At 44.4% G+C, this 25,390-nt stretch overlaps 1 protein-coding gene across 1 annotated transcript in view; it reads left to right on the forward strand.

Annotated features, from left to right (window-relative positions):
- The first annotated feature begins 12,214 nt into the window (after window positions 1–12,214).
- Window positions 12,215–25,390, forward strand: part of SRP72 (signal recognition particle 72) — a 256,651-nt gene continuing 243,475 nt past the window's right edge. The window contains exon 1 of the mRNA XM_029601669.1: window positions 12,215–12,632. Within this exon, the coding sequence (XP_029457529.1) occupies window positions 12,527–12,632 (106 nt within the window). The 5' untranslated portion in view covers window positions 12,215–12,526. The remainder of the gene's footprint in view (window positions 12,633–25,390) is intronic.

A 25,390-nucleotide genomic window follows, 5' to 3' on the forward strand; every position in this document is an offset into this window, starting at 1 on the left:
CCCACCACCGAAGTGAGGCTAACCGGTCTGTAGTTACCAGCCTCTTCTCTGTTCCCAGTCTTGTGAAGCGGGACCACCACCGCTCTCCTCCAATCACTCGGCACCACTCCCGTTTCTAGGGATCTATTGAACAGGTAAGACAGCGGACCCGCCAGCACATCTCTGAGCTCCCTCAGTATTCTGGGATGAACTTCATCAGGCCCCATGGCTTTATCCACTTTCAGTTTCACCAGCTCTTCCCATACATTTTCTACTGTAAATGGAGTTACATCTACTCCACTCCCCTCCAGTTTCTTGTTAACTTGTGACGGTCCTTCTCCATGGTCCTCTTTAGTGAACACAGAACTGAAGTATTCATTTAATATTTCTGCCATTTCTTTGTCTCTCTCCACACATTGATCCTTTCCACCTTTCAATTTCACTATACCTCTTTGAACTTTTCTCTTTTCACTGATGTATCTGAAAAATGTTTTGTTACCTCTCTTTACTTCCTTGGCAATCCTCTCTTCCACTTGACTTTTTGCCGTCTTGATTAATTTCTTTGTTTCCCTCAGTTCTACCAGATATTCTTCTTTGTGCTCCTCCTTTTGGGATCTTTTATATTTCTTGAACGCTGTTCTTTTAGCCTTTATTTTGTCAGCCACCTCCTTTGAGAACCAGATAGGTTTCACTTTTCTTTTGCTTTTCTTTACTTTTCTAACATATAGATTAGTTGCCATGGTAATTGCTCCTTTTAGATTGGTCCACTGTTGATCCACATCTCTCTCTTTCTCCCAGCCTTTTAGTTCTTCCTCCAGGTACTTCCCCATTTCATCAAAGTCTGTGTTTTTGAACAGCAAAACTCGGGTTTTTGTGCTTCTTTTCCGTGTCCTTTTTGTGATATTAAACCATACCGTTTGATGATCACTGGTGCTGAGGTGGGCACCCACCTGGATGTCTGAGACATTATCTCCATTAGTGAGCACTAAGTCGAGTATAGCTCCTTCTCTCGTGGGTTCCATTACCATTTGTTTGAACAAAGCTACTTGCAGAGTATCTACTATTTCTCTACGATTATTAGATTCTGCAGATGGGATTCTCCAGTCTACATCTGGCATATTAAAGTCTCCAACGATCACCACTTCTCCTTTCTTTCCTATCCTGTGGATGTCTTCAACCAGATCTCTGTCCAGCTCTTCCTTTTGGTTTGGAGGCCTGTAAACCACTCCAATAAAAATGGATGCCCCAACTTTTTTTAAGTCGGCCCATAGTGCTTCTTCATTGCCCCATCTTCCTTGCAGCTCAGATGCTTGGATATTGTTTCTGACATAAAGAGCCACTCCTCCCCCTTTTCTATCCACTCTGTCCTTCCTTAACAAGTTATAGCCTGGTATTGCTGTAACCCAGTCATGAGATTCCGTAAACCATGTTTCCATGACAGCAACAACGTCCAAGTCCGCCTCCACCATTAGGGCTTGCAGATCTGGGATTTTATTACCCAAACTACGAGCATTTGTGCTCATAGCTTTCCAGCTTTCTTCGTTCAGGTTACTGCTGTTCCTGGACTCCTTTTGTGACCTCTTTAGTTGAGTTTTGTTATCCACTTTTCTCTTTGCATTTGTGCAAGGGAAGAGATTAGTGCCTCTGATGACAGAGTCATACATCACCGTGAGCTTTTTTCTTTGGTTTCTGATCTGGAATTTCTGTATGCATTGGGTTTTTTCTCTCTTTTCCGATAACACTTCAATCTTTTTCTCAAGGACTTCTTCAGAATTTAATACAGAGAAGGCATTTTGTACTTGTTGCACTTGATACAGTGTGTGTCTCCGGAACAGAGGTCTAATTCTACCAGAGCCCACTGTAATACTTTTTAAGTTCCTTAATGCCCTGTGTGAGGGGGGGGGGGAGGGGAGGGTTGTGGGCTGCACAGCTTTCAATAATGAGTGTCTGTGGGTTACAGGTCTTATCCTACCTGAGCCCACAGTAAATCTCTTTTTCCTTGAGTTTTGGTTATTCAGTGGTAAGGGGAAATATTTCCTGAATAATGTACAATGGCTGAGACTCTCTTTATTGAAGCTAATTCAGCTTTAACGTCATCCAGCTCCTTTTCCAAGGTAGAGAGTTTTGAACAAAAGGGGCAAGCCTTAAGTTTCCATATGATTACCCTCAATATAAAGGCTCCACAGCAGTTGCATTGGATAGTACTCATTTAGGTAAATTATTTGACTGGTACACCTAAGGAATAATCAATTTACTAATTTATCTTGTTGCCAATTATGAAGTTAGGCTGACTACATTAGAAAAACAAACCTAGGGGTAGGGTGGGGGGGTAGGGTGGGGGGGAGTTAAACAGTTTACACCTAGGTCAAGCTGGGTAGATCGTGAGTTATTATTGCAGATAGGAACTTGTACTCGCTCCACGTTCCTAAAACCCTTAAACTCTCTTCTATCTCAGAAGCCATCTCATACACAGATATTGTGAGTTCTTATTCCAGACTGCATATAGGAACCAGTACTCGCCTACGGCTCCTGTTCCTGAATATACTGCATAGAAGCCATTACAGATATCTACAACTGTGAGTGTATCATCTATTACTGGTTATGTATCCAGCATACCCTGTCTACTCACTACCTATAGTCTCTCTCTACACCTCAGCAACCCAGAGACCGCAATTCCAGTATCTGAAGGACTTCAGCCCTGCTGTGCACATCAGCTCACTACTGCCACCTATGGTGGTTCTACTTTCTGTCTAATAAAGAACTATCTGTGTTTGTCTCCTTACTCCAGCCTAGCTGGTGGTCCCTCTCAGGACATCCTCCTGGGGGCACTGTCATCGGCCCAAGAATTCACCAATTTACATTAAGTGTTCATTCCTTACACTACTAGAGCAGTAACATACAGACTGCCACTCTGTGGGGAGTCAACCCACTACAGATCACTAATTCCGTCTATGGAGTATAACGGACTGCTGGCTACTCTGCTGGGGGGAGCAGATTCCATAACAGATTGCAACTCCTCCTCTCTGGAGGAACAGATCTATATCAGATAGCTAACTCCTCTCCTCTGGAGGAACTGATTACTAACAGTCTGCTAACTCCTCCCCTCTGGGGAAGCAGATCCATAACAGATTGCTACTCCTCCCCCTCGGGAGGAGCTGATTGATAACAGATTGCTAGCTCCGCCCCTCTGGGGGATCAGATCAATAACAGCAAATTAGGTAAAAGTGCAGGGAAAAGCTTGTAAGAAGAGCCAGGATTTAAGTTTTTGCTTGAATTTTTTGGGGTATGATTCCTGGCGTAGATCAGGGGGCATATCATTCCAGGTGGTAGGGCCAGCTAAGGACAGGGCACACTCCTTGGTAGAGGTGAGGAAAGGTGTTTAGGTAGTGTGATTGGGTTTGAATAGGATTTGAATAGGGACCAACATTTGTTAATCAAGAGAGTAGTGAATCACTCAGGCTGACTAACTGAAGTTAGACTGTTTGTATTTCCCAACCCTCCCACCCACCCCTAGCTCATCCCTTAATTTATAGGCAGGTGCCACTTTCACAAAAAAAACCAAAACATCAACAAAAACTTTATTGAGAATTCGATCAGACCCCGGTAGGCCACTACCAGACACATAGTGAATTCACAAATACATTTAAAGGACGTTAGACACATTCCTACTCCCATAGCAACCCAAAACTTAACTAGGAACTGATCAAAACTGAGATGAAGGCAGCAGTCCAGCAGCAAGAGGGGGGCTTCCCAGTCTTTTGCATCGAGTGTCACATGTATGATTTTTTACCCACCGGTGAGAAGTTGTACATGTGCATGCGATGCAAAGAGCTCCTGGCTCTCAGAGAACGAGTCCGATCTCTGGAGGCTAGCGTGGCAGACCTGGAGGAGCTTAGGCAGACAGAGAGGTATATAGATGAGACCTTCAGGGACATAGTAGTCAAGTCCCAACTTCAGACTGGCAGCCCTGGTGCTGCCTTGGAGGAAGAAGGTCTCATGATGGGAGAGAACCAACCAGGTGCAGCAGGAAAGGATCCTGTAGCAAGGACCTGCTCTCCAGGTGATGCATTGTCCTTTTGCACTGAGGATATCTCCCCAAGGCCTACTGCCCAGGAGGGAAGGGTTAGGTCGGCCGTCATAGTTGGTGATTCGATTATTAGGAATATAGATAGCTGGGTGGCTGGTGGGCGTGAGGATCGCCTGGTAACATGCCTACCTGGTGCGAAGGTGGCGGACCTCACGCGTCACCTAGATAGGATTTTAGACAGTGCTGGGGAGGAGCCGGCTGTCGTGGTACACGTGGGCACCAACGACATAGGAAAATGTGGGAGGGAGGTTCTGGAAGCCAAATTTAGGCTCTTAGGTAGAAAGCTTAAATCCAGAACCTCCAGGGTAGCATTCTCTGAAGGGCTCCCTGTTCCACGCGCAGGTCACCAGAGGCAGGCAGAGCTCTGGAGTCTCAATGCGTGGATGAGATGATGGTGCAAGGAAGAGGGATTCAGTTTTGTTAGGAACTGGGGAACCTTTTGGGGAAGGGGGAGTCTCTTCCGAAGGGATGGGCTCCACCTTAACCAGGGTGGAACCAGACTGCTGGCGCTAACCTTTAAAAAGGAGATAGAGCAGCTTTTAAACTAGAACAAAGGGGAAAGCCGACAGTCGCTCAGCAGCGCATGGTTCGGAGAGAGGTATCTTCAAAGGATACTAATGATGCATTAGAATTAGGGCATCCCGACAGTGAGGTTCCAATAATTAGAAAAGTAGTCCAAGTGCCTGTAACTAAAAACTCACCTGAGCTAAAAAAAATTCTAACTTATCCCTATCAATTAAAAAGCAGAATGAAAATACAAACAAAAAACAAACTTTGAAATGTTTGTATGCTAATGCCAGAAGTCTAAGAAGTAAGATGGGAGATTAGAATGAATAGCAGTGAATGATTACATAGACTTAATTGGCATCTCAGAGACATGGTGGAAAGAGGATAACCAATGGGACAGTGCTATACAGGGGTACAAATTATATCGCAATGACAGAGAGGAGCACTCGGGAGGAGGTGTGGCGCTTTATGTCCGGGATGGCATAGAGTCCAACAGGATAAACATCCTGCATGAGACTAAACATCCAGCATCCAGTACAGCATCCAGTCCAGCCACTCCAGCATCCAGTCCAGCCACTCCAGCATCCAGCATCCAGTCCAGCCACTCCAGCATCCAGCATCCAGTACAGCATCCAGTCCAGCCACTCCAGCATCCAGTCCAGCCACTCCAGCTTACACTCCAACAATCTGAGAAGAATGCCTCCATCCTTTCCAATCCCAATCCTCCCACACTGTCCACCTTCCAAAGGACATTCAACTCGACACGCCAATCACCACAACCTTAAATCCCTCTCTCCAATCGTGATCACTCCCATTACCCAACTGCTAGGCCTTTCACTATTTACGTTAACACTATTCAATGCACAATCCCTAACTAAGAAATCAGTAATACTAAACGACTATCTCATCGATGTGAAACCGGATATATGCGCAATTACTGAGACATGGCTCAAACCTTCAGACACTGCAATAATTAACCAATTACCCACAGAGACATACAACTTCTTCCCCATCCCACGTCAGGGAAAAAAAAAAGGAGGAGGAATCCTCCTAGCTACAAAAAAGGACCTCAGATTCACTCAACACTCCTCCTACACCGACTCGAAACTCGAATTTGGCTTCTTCTCGTCAGACAAACTCCAAATTTTACTTCTCTACGCTCCTCCAGGCTTACTGGAAACAGACGCCTCTCCTCTGGTCGAATTAACTACTTCCCTTATCAATCTAGACGCCCCTGCTATAATCTTAGGGGATTTCAACCTGCACGTCGACAACTCCATATTATCACCTAACTGCGAAGCCTTACTCACAGCATACTCCGCTTTAGGTTTCACTCAACTAGTTAACGAACCCACACACAAAGCCGGACACACGTTAGACCTTATCTTCGTCAATACTGCAATCAAACTGGTCCAGCACCCCACCTGCACGAAGGTACCATGGTCAGATCACTCCCTCATAACTTCCTCTTTCTCAATAAAAGATACCAGTCCATCTCACATACCCTCACATTGCTTTACTTACAGGAAAACATGCACCACAGAAGATCTTAGCAATCACTTATCATCACATCTCACCCAAGTAGATTTCACCAATCCGAACTCAGCGCTTCGATCTTGGAACACCATCACGGAATCGATAGCAAACAAGCTATGCCCTCTAACAACAAAAAAAACCTCACCCCAACTCCTCCAAAAGGCAACCATGGTTTACCCTAGAACTAAGAAAGCTTAAACTACTGCTAAGACAAAATGAGGCTAAATGGCGCAAAAACCCATGCACCCTCACTCTATCTACCTATAAATTAACTCTTCACCAATACAAATCCAATACATCAAGATCCAAGAGGAACTACTACGCATCCAAGATCCACCACCTAATCTTCGACGCTAAAGCCCTCTTTAGCTACGTCTCTAACCTCACTCAAATAAACCCTTCAGAAATCGCTCTAAACCAAGCCAAATCTAAAGCGGAAGAACTAGCGCTATTTTTCAACAACAAAATCAGCAAACTTCTAACTCAACTGCCCCCTAACACCGCTTCTACTTCTACTTCAACACCACATCAGACCGCCTTCAAAAATTCCCGCTTAGAAGAACTGGAACTCACTTCTTCCATTGAGATCCAAGGTATACTACGGAAAATGAAACCATCTTCTCACCCTTCGGACCACATCCCCTCAAAATTGCTTCTATCTATTCCTGACTCCATCTCCAAATACCTGTCAGACATCATAAATTGCTCATTAACGCAAGGATCTTACCCAGATGACCTTAAATTGGCCTCTCTCAAACCACTACTCAAGAAACCTAATCTAGATCCTAATGACCCAAACAACTACCGTCCGATCGCCAATCTCCCCTTCATAGCCAAGATTATGGAGAAATTGGTGAACACCCGACTCTCAAACTACATTGAAGAAAACAACCTCCTTTTCCCATCACAATACGGTTTCCGCAAAACACTAAGCACGGAGTCCCTCCTCATTTCCTTAACAGATCACCTCATCCTGGGCCTCGATAAAGGTCAAGCCTTCTTACTGATCCTACTGGACCTTTCTTCAGCCTTTGACACCGTTAATCATTCATTCCTCATTAACCAGTTAGCCTCCATAGGTATCTCAGGCACAGCTCTATCTTGGTTCATATCATTTCTCAGCAATAGAGGATACAAGGTCAAGATACAGAACAAAGAATCCTCTCAACACCCGTCATCAGTAGGAGTCCCACAGGGGTCCTCCCTGTCTCCTACTTTATTTAACATTTACCTTATACCGTTATGCCAACTTCTCACCGACCTCAACCTCAAACACTTCCTTTACGCGGACGATATCCAGGTCCTGATACCCATTAAGGATTCCTTCGCAAAAACTCTGGCTTACTGGGATAAATGCCTTCAAAAAATTAAACTCCTCCTCACCAGCCTAAACCTGGTATTAAATTCCGGCAAAACTGAACTCCTGCTCATCGCTTCAGAAAACAGCACCATCACCTCTGCACAACAAGCCACGCCAACAATCACACAAGTGAGAGACCTAGGAGTCTTAATTGATAATCGCCTGAACTTCAAAGCCACTATTAACAAAACCACCAAAGACTGTTTCTACCAACTACAAGTGCTGAAAAGAATTAGACCACTTTTCCATGCCCAAGATTTCAGATCCATTCTACAAGCAATCATTTTTTCAAAATTAGACTACTGTAACACCATCCTACTTGGCCTTCCCGCTTCATACACCAAACCGCTTCAGATGGTGCAAAACGCAGCTGCACGAATTCTGACAAATACCAGGAGAAGGGACCACATAACCCCCATTCTAAAGAGCCTCCATTGGCTACCTATACACTTTAGAATAATATACAAGGCCATTCTTACCACTTACAAAAACATCAACCAACTGGCTCCCATTGAACTACAGATCCCTCTCCAACTACACAATTCGTCAAGACCGACAAGAGATGCATACAGGGGATCTCTACAGGTACCACCGTCCAAATCCACCAGACACTGCACACTAAGAGACCGGGCTTTCTCTACAGCCATTCCACCGTTATGGAACTCCATCCCCTCAAATCTAAGAACAGAACCATGCATCTCAACTTTCAAAAAAAGACTAAAGACCTGGATATTCACACAAGCTTTCCCGGACGCCAACTGATAGAACACCGCCAAGCCACCCCTAATCTCCAACTATACCATGGTTAACTAATCTCCAACATGGTTAACTAATCTCCAACTCGGTTAACTAATCTCCAAATACACCATGGTCATCCTTATCTTCTATCGTTTACCTGTGTGAATTTCAATAACCTTTCCTTTCTCTTCCTTCTCAGCCAAGTTCTTATCACCCTGTTATATGTAACTGCCTTTTCAACACTATTGTTATAGTTATGTTTACTATGCACCCCTGTTTTATGTGAACCAGCACGATGTGACTGCTGTCTCGAATGCCGGTATATAAAAATCTGAAATAAATAAATAAATAAATACAAAATTGAATCTTTATGGGTAGAAATCCCTTGTGTTTCGGGTAAGACTATAGTGATAGGGGTATACTACCGTCCACCTGGTCAAGATGGTGAGACGGACAGCGAAATGCTAAGAGAAATTAAGGAAGCTAACCAAATTGGTAGTGCAGTAATAATGGGAGACTTCAATTACCCCAATATTGACTGGGTAAATGTATCATCGGGACACGCTAGAGAGATAACGTTCCTGGATGGAATAAATGATAGCTTTATGGAGCAATTAGTTCAGGAACCGACGAGAGAGGGAGCAATTTTAGATCTAATTCTCAGTGGAGCTCAGGACTTGGTGAGAGAGGTAACAGTGGTGGGGCCGCTTGGCAATATTGATCATAATATGATCAAATTTGATTTAATGACTGGAAGAGGAACAGTGTGCAAATCCAAGGCTCTCGGGCTAAACTTTCAAAAGGGAAACTTTGATAAAATGAGAAAAATTGTTAGAAAAAAACTGAAAGGAGCAGCTACAAAAGTAAAAAAATGTCCAAGAGGCATGGTCATTGTTAAAAAATACCATTCTAGAAGCACAGTCCAGATGTATTCCACACATTAAGAAAGGTGGAAAGAAGGGAAAACGATTACCGGCATGGTTAAAAGGGGAGGTGAAAGAAGCTATTTTAGCCAAAAGATCTTCATTCAAGAATTGGAAGAAGGATCCAACTGAAGAAAATAGGATAAAGCATAAACATTGGCAAGTTAAATGTAAGACATTGATAAGACAGGCTAAGAGAGAATTTGAAAAGAAGTTGGCTGTAGAGGCAAAAACTCACAGTAAAAACTTTTTAAAATATATCCGAAGCAGAAAGTCTGTGAGGGAGTCAGTTGGACCGTTAGATGATCGAGGGGTTAAAGGGGCACTTAGAGAAGATAAGGCCATCGCGGAAAGATTAAATGATTTCTTTGCTTCGGTGTTTACTAAAGAGGATTTGGGGAGGTACCCATAATGGAGGTTTTCATGGGTAATGATTTAGATGGACTGAATCAAATCATGGTGAACCTAGAAGATGTGGTAGGCCTGATTGACAAACTGAAGAGTAGTAAATCACCTGGACCGGATGGTATACACCCCAGAGTTCTGAAGGAACTAAAAAATGAAATTTCAGACCTATTAGTAAAAATTTGTAAACTATCATTAAAATCATCCATTGTACCTGAAGACTGGAGGATAGCAAATGTAACCCCAATATTTAAAAAGGGCTCCAGGGGCGATCTGGGAAACTACAGTGCCAGGAAAAATAGTGGAAAGTGTTCTAAATATCAGAATCAAGGAACATATAGAAAGACATGGTTTAATGGAACAAGTCAGCATGGCTTTACCCAAGGCAAGTCTTGCCTCACAAATCTGCTTCTCTTTTTTGAAGGAGTTAATAAACATGTGGATAAAGGTGAACCTGTAGATATAGTATACTTGGATTTTCAGAAGGCGTTTGACAAAGTTCCTCATGAGAGGCTTCTAGGAAAAGTAAAAAGTCATGTGATAGGTGGCAATGTCCTTTTGTGGATTACAAACTGGCTAAAAGACAGGAAACAGAGAGTAGGATTAAATGGACAATTTTCTCAGTGGAAGGGAGTGGGCAGTGGAGTGCCTCAGGGATCTGTATTGGGACCCTTACTTTTCAATATATTTATAAATGATCTGGAAAGAAATAGGATGAGTGAGATAATCAAATTTGCAGATGATACAAAATTGTTCAGAGTAGTTAAATCACAAGCAGATTGTGATAAATTGCTGGAAGACCTTGTGAGACTGGAAAATTGGGCATCAAAATGGCAGATGAAATTTAATGTGGATAAGTGCAAGGTGATGCATATAGGGAAAAATAACCCATGCTATAGTTAAACAATGTTAGGTTCCATATTAGGTGCTACAACCCAAGAAAGAGATCTAGGCATCATAGTGGATAACACATTGAAATTGTCGGTTCAGTGTGCTGCGGCAGTCAAAAAAGCAAACAGAATGTTGGGAATTATTAGAAAGGGAATGGTGAATAAAACGGAAAATGTCATAATGCATCTATTTCGCTCCATGGTGAGACCGCACCTTGAATACTGTGTACAATTCTGGTCGCCGCATCTCAAAAAAAGATTTAATTGCGATGCAGAAGGTACAGAGAAGGACTACCAAAATGATAAGGGGAATGGAACAGCTTCCCTATGAGGAAAGACTAAAGAGGTTAGGACTTTTCAGCTTGGAGAAGAGATGGCTGAGGGGGGGAGGGGGGTATGATACAGGTGTTTAAAATCATGAGAGGTCTAGAACGAGTAGATGTGAATCGGTTATTTACTCTTTCACATAATAGAAAGACTAGGGGGCACTCCATGAAGTTAGCATGTGGCACATTTAAAACTAATCGGAAAGTTCTTTTTTACTCAACGCACAATTAAACTCTGGAATTTGTTGCCAGAGGATATGGTTAGTGCAGTTAATATAGCTGTGTTTAAAAAAGGATTGGATAAGTTCTTGGAGGAGAAGTCCATTACCAGCTATTAATTTAGTTGACTTAGAAAATAGCCACTGCTATTACTAGCAACGGTAACATGGAATAGACTTAGTTTTTGGGTACTTGCCAGGTTCTTATGGCCTGGATTGGCCACTGTTGGAAACAGGATGCTGGGCTTGATGAACCCTTGGTCTGACCCAGTATGGCATGTTCTTATGTTCTTACAAAAATGCAAAAAAGGGGAGTCTTTTCTCAAAGGATGGACTCCACCTTAAGCAGGGTCAAACTAGGCTGCTGGCACTATCACCTGAGCTGAAAGAGTCCAAGTTATTCCTGTGGACTGAAACATGTGTGATGTCAATGCCAGAAGTCTTAAGAAGATGGGAGAGTATATAGCAGTGAATGATGAGAGAATCTCAATTGGCATCTAAGCCATGGGGCAAGGAGGATAACCAGTGGACTGGTGCTATACTAAGGTACAAATTATATCACATAATAACATAGTACCTACTGCAGAAAATAACTAAATGGTCTATCCAGAAAGCTTCTTATGGTTGTATCTCCCATGTTTTAAGGGTAGCAATTACCAATCAGTGCAGTTATTTGAGGAGCCTTCTTGAAATTTCAGACTGCTGATGTCGTTTTGCTGTATTTTTTCCACTTATATCTGTGTATCAGTACTCCAACCTGTAAAAAGTCAGGTCTGTGTTGCTGGTCATCTGAATCCAATTCCTCTTCCACACACACACCCCTCCTCCCCAAGCTGCAGCGTGATGATGTAGTTGTGGTAAAAGCATCCAGGCTTATGCTGCTCCGTGCAGGTTACACCCATGCTTCTCAGTTCCCCACACCATAAAAATAAGGGCTTGTCTTGGTGGTTGTCTAAAGCCAACTTCTCTTTTCTCCCTGCCCTTAAGCAGACAATGTTGCAGATGCAGCAAAAGTATCAAGGTTATTGGTTAAGGGTATGAGAGGGGAACTGCCATGACACTGCATCTATGCTTTTGGACAACAGCTACTACTGATCACAACTACCGTGTTTTCCCTGCTTCGAGGTGTCTCTTGTTGAACGATAGCTATTTTCCTGCCTCCAACGCAGCCCTAGCCCCTCCCCTCAGGTGACAATTTTCCCTGCAAGCCGCACACAAAATGCCATCTTTGACGATAAGGCACTGGGAGCCTGAAGCAGGCGAATTCGGAATGCCAAAAGAATGAAACATTTGAAGGAAAAAAAGGAAACTTCACTAATTTTAGTACTACCATGGTAACAAAACAATGCAATCCGGTGGCCATGTAAACACAGAATGCTGTTCCTTCTGTTTGCTCGCCGCTTCCTCGCCAAATGGATCGCGCTGACGCACATAATGTGCGCGGCCTGAAGAGGCTGGCGGAGACGGGGAAGGTAGTAGTGACGTATTAAGCGTGCCTCGAGGTAAAAGTAGGGGGCAGAAGAACGCTCAGGTAGTTGCAGTGTATGCTGCTGGAGGATGGCAAGCGGAAGCGGTGGCGTGTCAGTAGCGTCTCTCTGGAGTGATGTGAGCCGCGCGGGGCAGAACGGAGACTTCACGCGGGCTCTGAAGTCCGTCAATAAGAGTGAGTACGAGAGCGACGGGTTTCCAGTCACTTGCCCGGTGTGGTTACTTTTTCTCCACTGTCCTACCTGCACTGCTCTGTGAAACTCCGGGCAGCGCTATTTACATGGCCCTATGAGGGAAAGTTTGGGAGCGCGGTGATGACGTCATCTCAGCTGGCAGCGTTGTGTGATAGAAGCTGGGCGAGTGCTGACTGGGTACAGTGAGGTCGGAAGAACGGTTATTCTGGCCTGGCGCCGGTTGGACACATGTGCTGTGGCTACTTTTCTTTGGAGAAGGGAACGAGAGTACAGGGGTAGTGATTGGCCGGCAGTATGAGGCGTTGCACATGGGGCTGGCAGAGTATTTGAGAACAGGGCCTGTGCCAAAACTCAAATTGGTGTCCTGTTCTTTGCCCCCAAATATTGCCTCTCTCTATCTATAAATTCTTCCTAAATGTGTAGGGCCAGTGCTAGCTTTTTTGCTGCCCTGTGCAAACAATTATTGTGTTACGCCCCCCCCCCCCCCCCCACACTCACTCACTCTCTCTCTTTCACACTCTTCTCTTCATTCATTCTCTGTCTCGGGCCTGCCAAAAAAGCCCAGCTCTTTCCAGAAACCTAAACTTTAAAAATGATCATGCTGTACCCTCTGGGTCTTCACCCCCTCTCCTGGAACCCATTGCTGGTGCAAGAGGATTTATTTATTTTATGTATTTAACAGCTTTTCTGTACCGGTATTCGTGTGAACATCATATTGGTTTACATCAAACAAAAGTTAGAAAATACATCGAACAGGTGGGAAGAAACTGGGGCAGGGAAGGGAAATAACTGGAGGAGTAAGACAGAAAGAACTTAATGGTTAACAGAGAATGCAAAATAATGAGGTCAATAAAATTCAAGGTAGATTAAATGGTTAACTGATAATGCATTACAATGAGGTAGACGAAGCAAGGCCGAGTAATGAAATCCGATTGGAAACAGTGGAGGGGAGAGATAATGGCAGGAAGGGTCCTATTCTGTGAATGCCTTGTTGAATAGACATGTCTTTTATTTATTTGAAATTTTTGGGACAGGGCTCAAGACTGAGGTTTGGCAGTAGTTTGTTCCAACAGGTGGGGGCATCTGTTGGAACAAACTACCTCCAATCCTAAACAAATTAGGATTAGGTCCCCTAAGCAAATCCTATATCCTTGCACCCCCGCCTCCTGCTCTCTCCCTGTACACGGTTAACAATTATGCATTTATAATAGATTTTACATGAAAAAGATTATTCAAAGGACAGTCTTCTGAGGTAAAAAAAAAAATCATAAGTGTTTGCATGCACTTCTTTCCTAAAGTGTAGCCATATGGACTCAGGACCAATGGGTTGTGTGTTCCCCTGCTAGCAGATGGAGATGGAGTCAGGTTTCAAAGCTGACGTCACCCCAGATATACCCCTGCAGTGACCTCAGCCATTCAGTATCTCTTCGTCTCCTAGCACATGTGGGCGTTATCCCCACACCAACAGCAGTGTTATTGGGATTACAGTTCTAATTCAAAGGAGAAATTTTTCCTTCAAATTGAAAAGAAGATCGAGCCCCACTTCTCCTGCGGTGATACCTAAGGGTCCCCTCCCCCCAGTTGAGAATTCCTGAGTTGATTTCAGAGATCCCTCAGAGGTGTGCCTTGGTCCGGTAGCCGGCTCCCGGCGTGAACTTTGCTGTTGAAGCAGCTGAAAGGAAGCGGGTGCAGAAGCCGAGTGTGGCGGTGAAGGCCTAAGTCCTCTCCCCTGCAGCCGGAGACAGTCTCTGTGCTCAGCCAGTAAGCACTGAGACCAGGTAAGTAGAGAAGAACTCCTATCCAGAGACTTGGAAGGGCTTTGGTAAGTCTTTCCTCCAGTTTCCTTGCTCGGCACACCATACCAACATCATTCCTGATCCCATTCGGGCGAGGGAAGGGGCTTTCTGGGTGGGTTGAGCGGCCCCCCCAATGGGCTAGGCCCCACGTCCGACCTGAATTCTCCACGTGGCGATCCATGGTGGCACCATCTTGCGTGCGGTTTGGTGCAATGCAATTTTCCCCCTCTGGTATGCAGTGCACCTAACGTGCACACCCAGCATGCAACCGGCTGCTTGGTTCTGTGTGCGCTGAGGTGCAGTGTTCCCTCTAAGCTGTCCGTGCTCATGGCCCATGAAGGCCGGGCACAGAGTTTTTTTTAATCCTAGAGTTTTTCCAAAAACTAGGCAAATTATTAGGCATAAAATCATTATACTTGCACAACAATGATGGGAGACACCTAACATGCACTACATAATGTCTGTGCCACTCTGTGGGTTAAGAGATCTCTGACTCATCTCTACACAGTCCATAGTATTGGTTTAAACACTTGCTCCAAAGTTTCTGTAACTTCAGGGAATTTAGGCCTAAGTGCATACACTGATGCGGCTCTCTGACAGAGGCCAGGATGCCACCTGTTACTTAGAACTGACTGCTCGCCTGCTAGGTCATTAATGGGATGAGGTCAGGGATAGTTCATACTCCCAACCTCCAATGGCATAGCTGCAGCGGTTCAGGGTACAGCGACACAGTATGGATGGGAGGGATGCTAGTAATGCTAGGCTACACAATACACACGCATACAAGAATCTATGCTCTGCGTCAGCAGCTAGATGACTGAGTGTATATGACATCAATCACAACCTCTTCCCCACAAAAACCACTGTATTCTAGTGTACCGTAGTGTGTATCCACAAATCCAAATAAATGGTACAACCAGTAAATCTAAAACTAATATATAAATCTTTCACCAGATATTTGTAGGCCCCTTATTCCAAGGGTCTGTATAACATCACAGACTCTGTTGTGGTCCAGGGTCACCTTGCTTTAATTTATAACCTCATTTTTTTGTTTTTCATTTTAGTGTTTGTAATAAAATCTACCAAAAGTCTCAATGTACTCTTATTGATGTCACGCTTATTTTTTCAAATACCAACTAATGGATGAGTATTAGAGCTCCTGTTATATCTGTGGATAATGTGCATGTTTTGAAAAAATAAGCGTGACATCAATAAGAGTACATTGAGACTTTTGGTAGATTTTATTACAAACACTAAATGAAAAACAAAAAAATGAGGTTATAAATTAAAGCAAGGTGACCCTGGACCACAACAGAGTCTGTGATGTTATACAGACCCTTGGAATAAGGGGCCTACAAATATCTGGTGAAAGATTTATATATTAGTTTTAGATTTACTGGTTGTACCATTTATTTGGATTTGAGTGTATATGACGCCATATGGTAATGTAAATCATTTATAAAGAATGTTAGAAAAAGATAGTGTCAACTGGTTAAGTTTAAGTTGATAATATTTAAGTTAATTACAATTAAGATAATAAGATTTGAACTCATAAAACCCGAAATGAGTAAAGGTCTTAAACGCACGAGAACAGCTACATCATTTAAATCCGAATGGCTAGATGAGACTGTTGAAACTAATACCGCAAAGTCGCATGGCCTAACCCGTGTAGCCCTGCGTGAAACTTTTTCATATGATGAAGATAAAGGAGTTGTTTGGCTGATCTGCACTGAAGTGAAAGCTGTAGGAGAGTTTTCTGCGGGTAAAAGTTGGAATGAGGTCTGAAAACTGGATTTCCTCAAAAGACATCTAGTAAGTAAATCTCACATTGACAGTGTAACATAATTGAAAAATATGAATCCACTATTTCGCAATGGGTTGAACTGTTACTAGAGACTCCAGAAGAAAAGCAAAGGAGGCAAATCGTTGTAGAACGGAAGCGTTCAAATCCAGATGAGATAAAGGTCCTGATTGACAGCGTCTTGCTAGCCATCAAATTGAATTCCTCTATGCTAGCTGTTACAGATATAAATGAACACATGGCCAAATTTGTAAAGCTGCTAGATAGTTGGAGAAGTAAAAACTACGCATTTAAATTTCTTGAAGTCATCAACAGCGTTGTTCAAAATGATATAATGCAAGAAATTTCTTCGGCATTGTTCCACACTTTAACCGTTGATGAAAGCTCTGACATATCTTTGACCAAATGCTTAATACTTTAAGTATTGGCCTAGCAATGCTTTGGATTACAAAGTATCGTTTGGTGGCATTTTGCGATTAGAACATTGCAATGCTGCTTTAATCATATCTGCCATCAAACTTTTATACAGCAAACAAGCTTGATTAAGGAAGATGTTTATGTTTACATCAGATGGAGCCTCTGTTATGTTAGGAAGAAAAAAATGGAGTAGCGGCAAGGTTGAAAAAAGAAATCCCTCACCTTACTCAGCAACACTGTGTAGCACATCGTGAAGATTTAGGAATAACTGATACATGGAAAGAAGTCAAACTGATGCAAGACATTGAAACTCTTATCAGAACTGTGTACTTGATGTTTAGTAGATCTATTTCAAAAAGAGTTAAATTTCAAGAAATCGTTGATGCCTCAGAGTATGATTCATTGGCATTCAGACATTTAAATGAAGCACGATGGCTGTCGAGGCATTTTACTGTGCAAGCTATAGTTCGAAACTATGCCGTTTTTGTTACAATATTTCAAGGAAGAGCGGGGAAAAGACCCAATTGCCAAATACTGTTTCAAGAAGTTGAGCACTTCTGAGTTTAGGGTAGCTCTGGAAATTTTGAATGATGTTCTATCAGATTTGGCTTCATTGTCTCTTCTTCAGAAGAAGGGTTTAACAACTCTAGAAGCTCACCATATAGCTCGAGGCAAACTGATCAAGATCAGAAGTCAATATCCAACAAGCTCACCTCCAGTGGAGTCAAAGTGTTAAAGCACTATTACAGGTACCAACCAATAGTGCAGTCGACACAAGCTCGCTGATCACATTTATCAATCTCTTGTGTGTCCATCTGGATGAAAGGTTTCCAGAAGAGGAAGTACAGGCATGGGCTGCATTTGATATTGGGTCACTTGTCAATTGTGACTTCGATTTCGGAATTGATGACATAAAATCACTTTGTGCTCAATAAAAAGAGTTTCTGCCTGAGGCGTTAACAGTAGTTGATCAATACAACAACTTCAAATTCGTTGTTGCTGAGAAAATCAAAGGCAAAGTTTCAAATTTGTCATCTATATTGTCGTTTGTAACTTAAAATGAACAATTCAGACCTCGCTGTGTTGATGGATAGTGGAGGAACATTCATGGCATCCAGTGTAGACTGTGAACGTGGCTTCAGTTTAATGAACGCTACGAAAACCAAATCGCAGAATCTGTTACAGAACAAGCATTTGGATATGATCATGCATGTGAAGAACTATCAGCTAGATGGCGGAAATATAGATCTTGACAGAATCTATAATGAATGGACAAATGTCAAAGACCGCAGGGAAAAAATATAAATATTATGGACTGTGAAGTTGTGAACTGAGTTATGAGGCGCAGTCGCCCAGTGTATATTCCTACTTGCTATACTTTAGTAGCCTCTTTAGTTAAGTATATAAAAATGTTAATATTTCACTTGGTCTTCACTTCTCTCTTAACTCCAGTAAGCTGAATTGTAAGTTTGGACGCACAACATTAAGTTAAGTTTCGGAAAAGTTGCATACGACAATTTTTGCGCACATAGCATGTCAGAAATTAGAGGGAACATTGCGTGCAACCTACAGAAGTTTATGGCCCTGGCGGCAAAGAAGCTCAGATGACACTCCATTTCCGTTGCCTGCCATATTAAGGCTGCACAGTCTGACCTTTAAGCACTGTGGGGAGGCCCAGGGAGGGCTGGACTCTCAGAACTTTTCCAAGTCCGGCCCATCTCCGTCAGAGGACGGGTCAGCCACGAGCTTGTGGGGCTGCGTCCTTCCCAGGAGAGGGCAGTTCAGCGTCACCTACCCCGGTCCCTCCTGGACCAAATATGGACCCGGCGGTCTTCTCTTGGTTGGAATTTTTCCAGGGCCTCTACGCCTGAACAAAGGCTTGGTCAGCCCCTGCCAGAGTGGGAAGGCCTCGCCCTCCTAGCCCTGTCAGCAGGCCTTTGGACATGTCTCACCTCACCAAGGGTATCCCTGATAGAGACCCAGACACCAGGGACAACAATGGGGATGCATTGGAGGATGGGGAAATCCCTCCAGGCCTGGAGCCATACCGGACCATACTTCGATTTTTCCATAGAGATGAATTACCGGCCCTAGTCTCCCAGACCCTGAAGACTCTGGGAGTTCCGGGCACGGACCTTATTTCTGAACCAAAGAAGAACCCCATCCTGCTGTCTCTTCGGAAAGCCTCTTGCTATTTCCCAATGCTGGAAGCCATCCAGGAGTTGGTTGACCTGGAGTGGGATACTCCGGAGTCAATTTTTAAAGGAGGTCGGGCCTTGGAGGCCTTGTACCCTTTGAACCCAGCTGTCAAGGAGCGCCTGTGTTTCCCGAAAGTGGATGCCCTGGTCTGCGTGGTCTCGAAGAGAACAACTATCCCGGTAGAGGGAGGAGCAGCCTTGAAGGATGCACACGATAGGCAGTTGGAATCCATCCTTAAGCCTTTGATGCTACAGCATTGACCACTGCAAATCACTTCCTGTTGTGCTTTGGTGGCTCGCTCATATCTGTTCCTCTCGAGAAAGGCAGATAACTCAGGGGCGCACGCCGAAGAGACGATCGAACCTGCTGCAACCTTCCTGGCGGATGCAAGCTCGGACCTGGTGCGCACCTTGGCCAAAGTAGTAGCTTCTGAGGTGGGGGCCAAGAGGCAACTATGGCTGTGAAATTGGTCAGCGGATGCGAACCTGACAAAGTTGCCTTTTAAGGGTTCCCTCCTATTCAGAAGCAAACTGGAGAAACTTGCCAGTAAGTGGGGGCGAATCTCCAGTGCCCCAGCTACCGGAAGATAAGAAAAAGAGGTCACAGCGCCCCTTACCCATGAGGGTTCAGACCAGGGGCTCCCAGTGCTTCTGACCCTACAGAAACTCATCATTTCAGGTCATCTCAGCCCTTGGGAAGGTCTCAGTCCTTTTGGAACAGACAACCAAAAAGATGAACAGGCTCAGGTTCGACCTGGACTCCCCAATGAAGTTGGGCCAACCCATCCCCGGGACGAGGAGATAGGGGGCAGAGTATCCCTCTTCTATAGCGGTGGGTCGAGATCACGTCTGCCAAATGGGTACTGGACATCGTACGAGAAGGTTATGCTCTGGAATTTTGCAGTATTCCTCGGGACAAGTTCATGATGTCACCTTCCACTCCCAGCATGAGAAACTGGCAGTGGAATCCACACTGATAAGGCTCCTCAGTCTGAAGGCTATAACTCCGGTACCTACAACCCAAGTAAATACGGTGCGTTATTCCATCTATTTCATCGTACTCAAGAAAGAGTGTTCTTTCTGACCCATCCTGGATCTTAAGAGCATCAGCCGTCACCTGTGGATAGTCCACTTCTGCATGGAAACTCTTCACTCCATCATATTGGTGGTGCAACTAGGAGAGTTCTTGACCTCCCTGGACCTCTCGGAGGCCTACTTTCATATTCCAATCCCTAAAGATCACCAGTGTTTTCTGCGCTTTGTGGTTCCGGGCAATGCCCTTTGGCCTGGCAACTGCCCCCCGAACATTCTCCAAAATTATGGTGGTTGTGGCAGCAGCACTGAGGAAAGAAGGGATCCTGGTGCACCCTTACTTGCATGACTAGCTGATCTGGGTAAAGTCGTTGGAAGAGAACCTCCAAGTGACCAGCAGGGTCAGCTCTTTCCTACAGGAGCTCGGTTGGGTCGTGAACATGGACAAGATCAGCCTCAAATCCTCCCAGTCTAGAGTACCTGGGGGCCCGATTCAACACCAAGCAGGACAAGGTCTCCCTCCCTCCCTCCCTCCCTCGATGAGAAGGAAACTGATGGACCAAGTACATCAATTGACTAACACAATGCGCCCCAGGGTGTGGGACAGTCTCCAGGTCCTCTGCCTCATGGCATCTACCCTGGAAGTAGTGCCATGGGCGAGGGCACACATACGGCCTCTCCAACACTCCCTAATGTCACGCTGGAACCCACTGTCTTAAGACTACTTGATTTGCCTCCACCTACTGATGGAAGTATGCTTTCGGCTTAGTGGTGGCTACAGGAAGTGCACCTAAGCAAGGGTGTAAGCCTCTCCCCACCTAAGTGGATCGTTCTCACGACTGACGTGAGGCTCCGGCAGTGGGGAACTCATTGTCAGGAACTGACAATCCAGTGGCAATGGATTGAGGAAGAGGCGAACTGGAACATAAACCACCTGGAAGGGCAGGCGGTCAAATTAGCATGCCTGCAGTTCAGCCATAGGCTCCAGGGACAAGCAATCTGCGTGATGTCTGACAACACAACAACGGTAGCCTACATCAACCGCCAAGGAAGAACCAAGAGCCACCAAGTGTCTCTGGAAATAGACTTCTTATGGAATAGGCGGAGTTGTCCCTGCAAGGGATCTCTGCCTTCCACATCGTGGGAAAAGACAACGTTAGAGCAGACTTTCTCAGCAGGGAAAGCCTGGATCTGGGGGAATGGATGCTGTCAACCAGAGCCTTCCAGCTCCCAGTAGATCGCTGGGGCCTCCCATCCTTTGACTTACTAGCTACATCTCTCAATGTGAAGGTTTCTCGGTTCTTCAGTTGCAGACTAGATCAGTGCTCCCAAGGGATCGATGCCCTTGTCTAGACCTGACCAGCGGAGGACTTACTGTACGCCTCCCCCCCCCCTCCCCCCATGGCTTCTACTGGGAAAGATCATTCATAAAATCGAACACCACAGAGGACTAGTCCACTGTTGCGTCAGTCGGTGCTAGACTGCTTCGCCCCATTTGCCTCACCTTATTCACGGCTCCTCCCGCTTATCTAGGAAAGATGGCTACCGCAGTGTTTACAATCCGACCTCTTCAGCGTCCCCGGAATGGCTATGGTGCAGCCTCCCGCCATTGCTCCTTGCAGGTACCTACTAGGGTGTGCGCGTACACCCCACGTCTTTATACCACCCTTGGTGCGAACCTCGAGGGCATTCCCTCATGCTGACGTCACGCCATACTGGTATATTACCTTCACTAGTTTGCTAGCTCTTTGAGTTAGCAAGGGCTCGAATTCATTCTTGTCTACCCTACTTTGCTGCTTCCGTTCTGCTGCTGGAAGCTCTCTCTCTCTCTCTCTCTGCTCTTCGGGGTAACTGCTAACCTGGGTACTTGCTCCTCGAGGGCTTGCTCTCCCTGCCTCTGTGCCTGTACCTTCTTCAACATATCTGATGGAATCGCATACCAATAGCAAACACCTAGTGAGTACTCTAACTCTCTTTCTCATCCACAGTATCTCCTAGCTGTGAAACCTGCTGTGGAACCTCCTATCATCATCATCATCAAGGAGAGAAGGGCTCCCTCTACTGAGGTCCCTGAGACTGCAACTACCAGACTGCCTCACTACTGCCACCTCTGATACTCTCTTCAAGCTGTTTAATAAAGAACTAACTGTGTTTTGTGCATTATGAGTTTAGCCCAGTGCTGTGGCTCCTCATGGGGCTCCTCCCCATGGGCGGTGTGTGAGACAGGCAAGGTGACATCATGAACTTGTCCCACAGCACCCAAGCATCCACCAAAACACACTTAACCATAACATCCTTCTGGTGGTCCTGGATTGGCCCAGGTACCCATGATATGCAGAGGCTTCTTGTGGAGAGTACCTCCTCCACATATGGATCTTCTCCAGCAAGGCCTGATTCTTCACAAAGATCCAGTTTGATTCTTTCTTACGGTCTGGCCCTTGAGAGGGCTTGCCTGACGAAGTGCGGATATTCGGCGGACGTAATTGCCACATTGCTCCGTACGCTGAAGTTTTCCATGTCCCTGATGTACGTAAGGATCTGAAGAATATTTGAGGCCTGGTGTTGGGAGAGCGGGATGCTGCTGCGAATGGCCACCCTGACCATGATCCTGAAATTTTTATAGGACGGTCTGAACAAAGGACTGTCCCTCAACTCCCTGAAGGTCCAGGTGGCAGCCCTCTCCTGCTTCAGGACCAAGGTGAGCGGAATCAGTCTGTCGGCGCATCCGGAATTGGCCTGTTTTCTAAAAGAGGCTAAACATATCCGACCACCCTTAAAGTTGCCAGTCTCCTTATGGAACCTCGATCAAGTACTGTAATTTCTGGCAGGGCCTTCCTTCAGACCACTGCACAGTCTATCACTTTGCCTACTAACACTAAACACTGTATTCTTGGTGTCGATATGCTCGACTCATCGCATCTCTGAACTACAGGTGGAAACTGTTCTATTTACTTCAGGAACAATACAGCTTCATACTAAAGGCAATCTCTGAGTTTCACCTGAACCAATCCATCTCCTTACCATCCCCGGATAGAACAAGGACACTGAAGACTACCGCCTCCTTCGCCATCTAAACTTTGGTAGTCTTTTAGTGCGGTATCTGGAACGTTCAGAACCGGTGTGCAAGACAAATGGCTTGTTTGTTCTTCATGGGAGAAAGAAACAGGGCAAAGCAGCTTGGTGAGCTACCATAGCTTGCTGGATCAAGGAAGTAATCAGGGCAGCTTACATAGAGGTAGGGAAGCCTTTACTTCTACAGGTCAAAGCTCATTCTACCAGGGTCCGGGCGGTATCCTGAGAGGAAGCTAAGCTACTGTCTCCTGCTGACATCTGTTGAGCGGCGACATGGTCCTTCTTACACACCTTCTCCAGGTTCTACCGCCTGGATGTCCAGGCCCAAGAGGAAACAAAAAAAAGGATAACACCGAATGCCCTTTAAAAATATTTATTAAGAATATGCCCGACTCAAGGCCTGAGTTTCACCCTTTTTATAATAGGGCTGCTTCAGGGGCTATTGAAAAATAAAAATATCCATTAGTATACAGAACCTAAAACATGTTGCAAATATAATACAATTATAAAAACATAATTATGATACACACCAATAAAAGATATATAAATGTAAATAATATAGACAACAAATACTTAAAAATGAGACTATACTCCTGATCTTTTAATGGCAAATAACAGCTAGGTTGTCAAAGTATAATATGTGTATTAAAAAACATTTAAACAATTTAAAGAAATTTTAAGAATATGGCACCAAAAACTGGAAAATACTTACGGGCCGATACAGTTCAGTGTGCTCTGACGGAGCACACTGTTAACCCTACATTGGATGTGCGTTTTCGACGCGCTAGCGTTACCCCTTATTCAGTAAGGGGCTGAAAACGTGCGTCCACCCCCCCCCCCCCCCCCACATGCAAATGCATGTTGATGGCCCTATTAGGTATTCCCGCGTGATTCAGAAAGGAAAATGTGCAGCCAAGCCATACATTTTCTTTGAGAAATTAGCGCCTACCCAAAGGTAGGCGCTAATTTCTTCGGGCACTGGGAAAGTGCACAGAAAAGCAGTATAAACTGCTTTTCTGTGCACTCTCCGACTTAATATCGTGGTGATATTAAGTTGGAGGTTCCGAAAGTTACCAAAAGAAAAAAAAAAATTAGTCGGCTCACGGGTCGAAAACTGGACGCTCAATTTTGTGGGCGTCCGGTTTCCGAACCCGTGGCTGTCAGAGGGCTCGAACCGACCGCCGGCAAAATTGAGTGGCTGTCAAACCCACTGACAGCCGCCGCTCCAGGCCAAAAGGAGGCGCTAGGGACGTGCTAGTGTCCCTAGCGCCTCCTTTTACCTGTTTTTACCGCCGGGCCTAATTTGCATACTGAATCGCACGCAAAGCGAGGAAGCGAGGCATTTGCCCGCTCTCCCGCGGACTTTACTGTATCAGCCCATTAATTAAGATTGGAATTACCTTCTTAATAAAACATAGAATTATATACTTTATCCCACCTTTATCTAGTTAAAAATATCAATCCTAAAAAGTAAAAATACCAATTTATTTAAAAAAAAAAAAATAAAGCATTGATGTATGTGCAAAATGAAAAGCTACGACTCACATCTAGTGATACGTAGTGATCCATGTTCTCTTTTTTTGTTCAGTGAACAAACCAGCATTTGGATTTCTTTATTAAAACAAAAAGTAAAGTAATTCAGTTATGTTGAAAAATTAGTTTTATTTAATTTAGTATATTAAAAAGTAATATACGGCTACTCCAAAAGCTCAATGCAGTATGCTATAGTTTTCAACCAGGTCCCCCGACACGGACCGTGTTTCGCTTAGAGCTGCGTCGGGAGGGACTGAACACAGTGTATAATTTCAACCACTTAAGTCAAGTCCAATTTAGAATCAGAGGAGAGCCCCTTTTTTTATTTATTTATTTATTTATTTATTTTTACTTAAGTGGGTTGAACTTATACACTGTGTTCAGTCCCTCCTGACGCAGCTCTAAGTGAAACACGGTCCGTGTTTGGGGGACCTGGTTGAAAACTATAGCATACTGCATTGAGCTTTTGGAGTAGCTGTTAGGGAAATTGATTCCTTATGTTTATTTTTCACAATTTTTCAACATTACGAAGTTTGGACTGTTTGATTATTCTGCTCTCTTTCTTGTGTATGGGTACAATAATATTAAACATTATTATTGACCAAAATGGAAAAAATATATATACAACATAGTATGTGGGGAGATATCGAACAAAAACTAAATTAAATGGTCTCAAACTGATTATTATACAAGTCAGAATCAGAACGGAGAAAAGTGTTTTTTTAATAGTCCCTGAAGCAGCCCTATTATAAAAGGACGAAACTCAGTCGGGCAAATTCTTAATAAATATATATATATATATATATATTTTTTCTTTTTTCGTTTCCTCAACAGCTTCAATAAACAGTCTTCCTTATTGTTTTTTGGGACCAGGCCCAAGAGGACGCAGC

The sequence above is a fragment of the Rhinatrema bivittatum genome, chromosome 1 (genome assembly GCF_901001135.1).
Source record: "Rhinatrema bivittatum chromosome 1, aRhiBiv1.1, whole genome shotgun sequence".
In the NCBI taxonomy this organism is placed as follows: Eukaryota; Metazoa; Chordata; class Amphibia; order Gymnophiona; family Rhinatrematidae; genus Rhinatrema; species Rhinatrema bivittatum.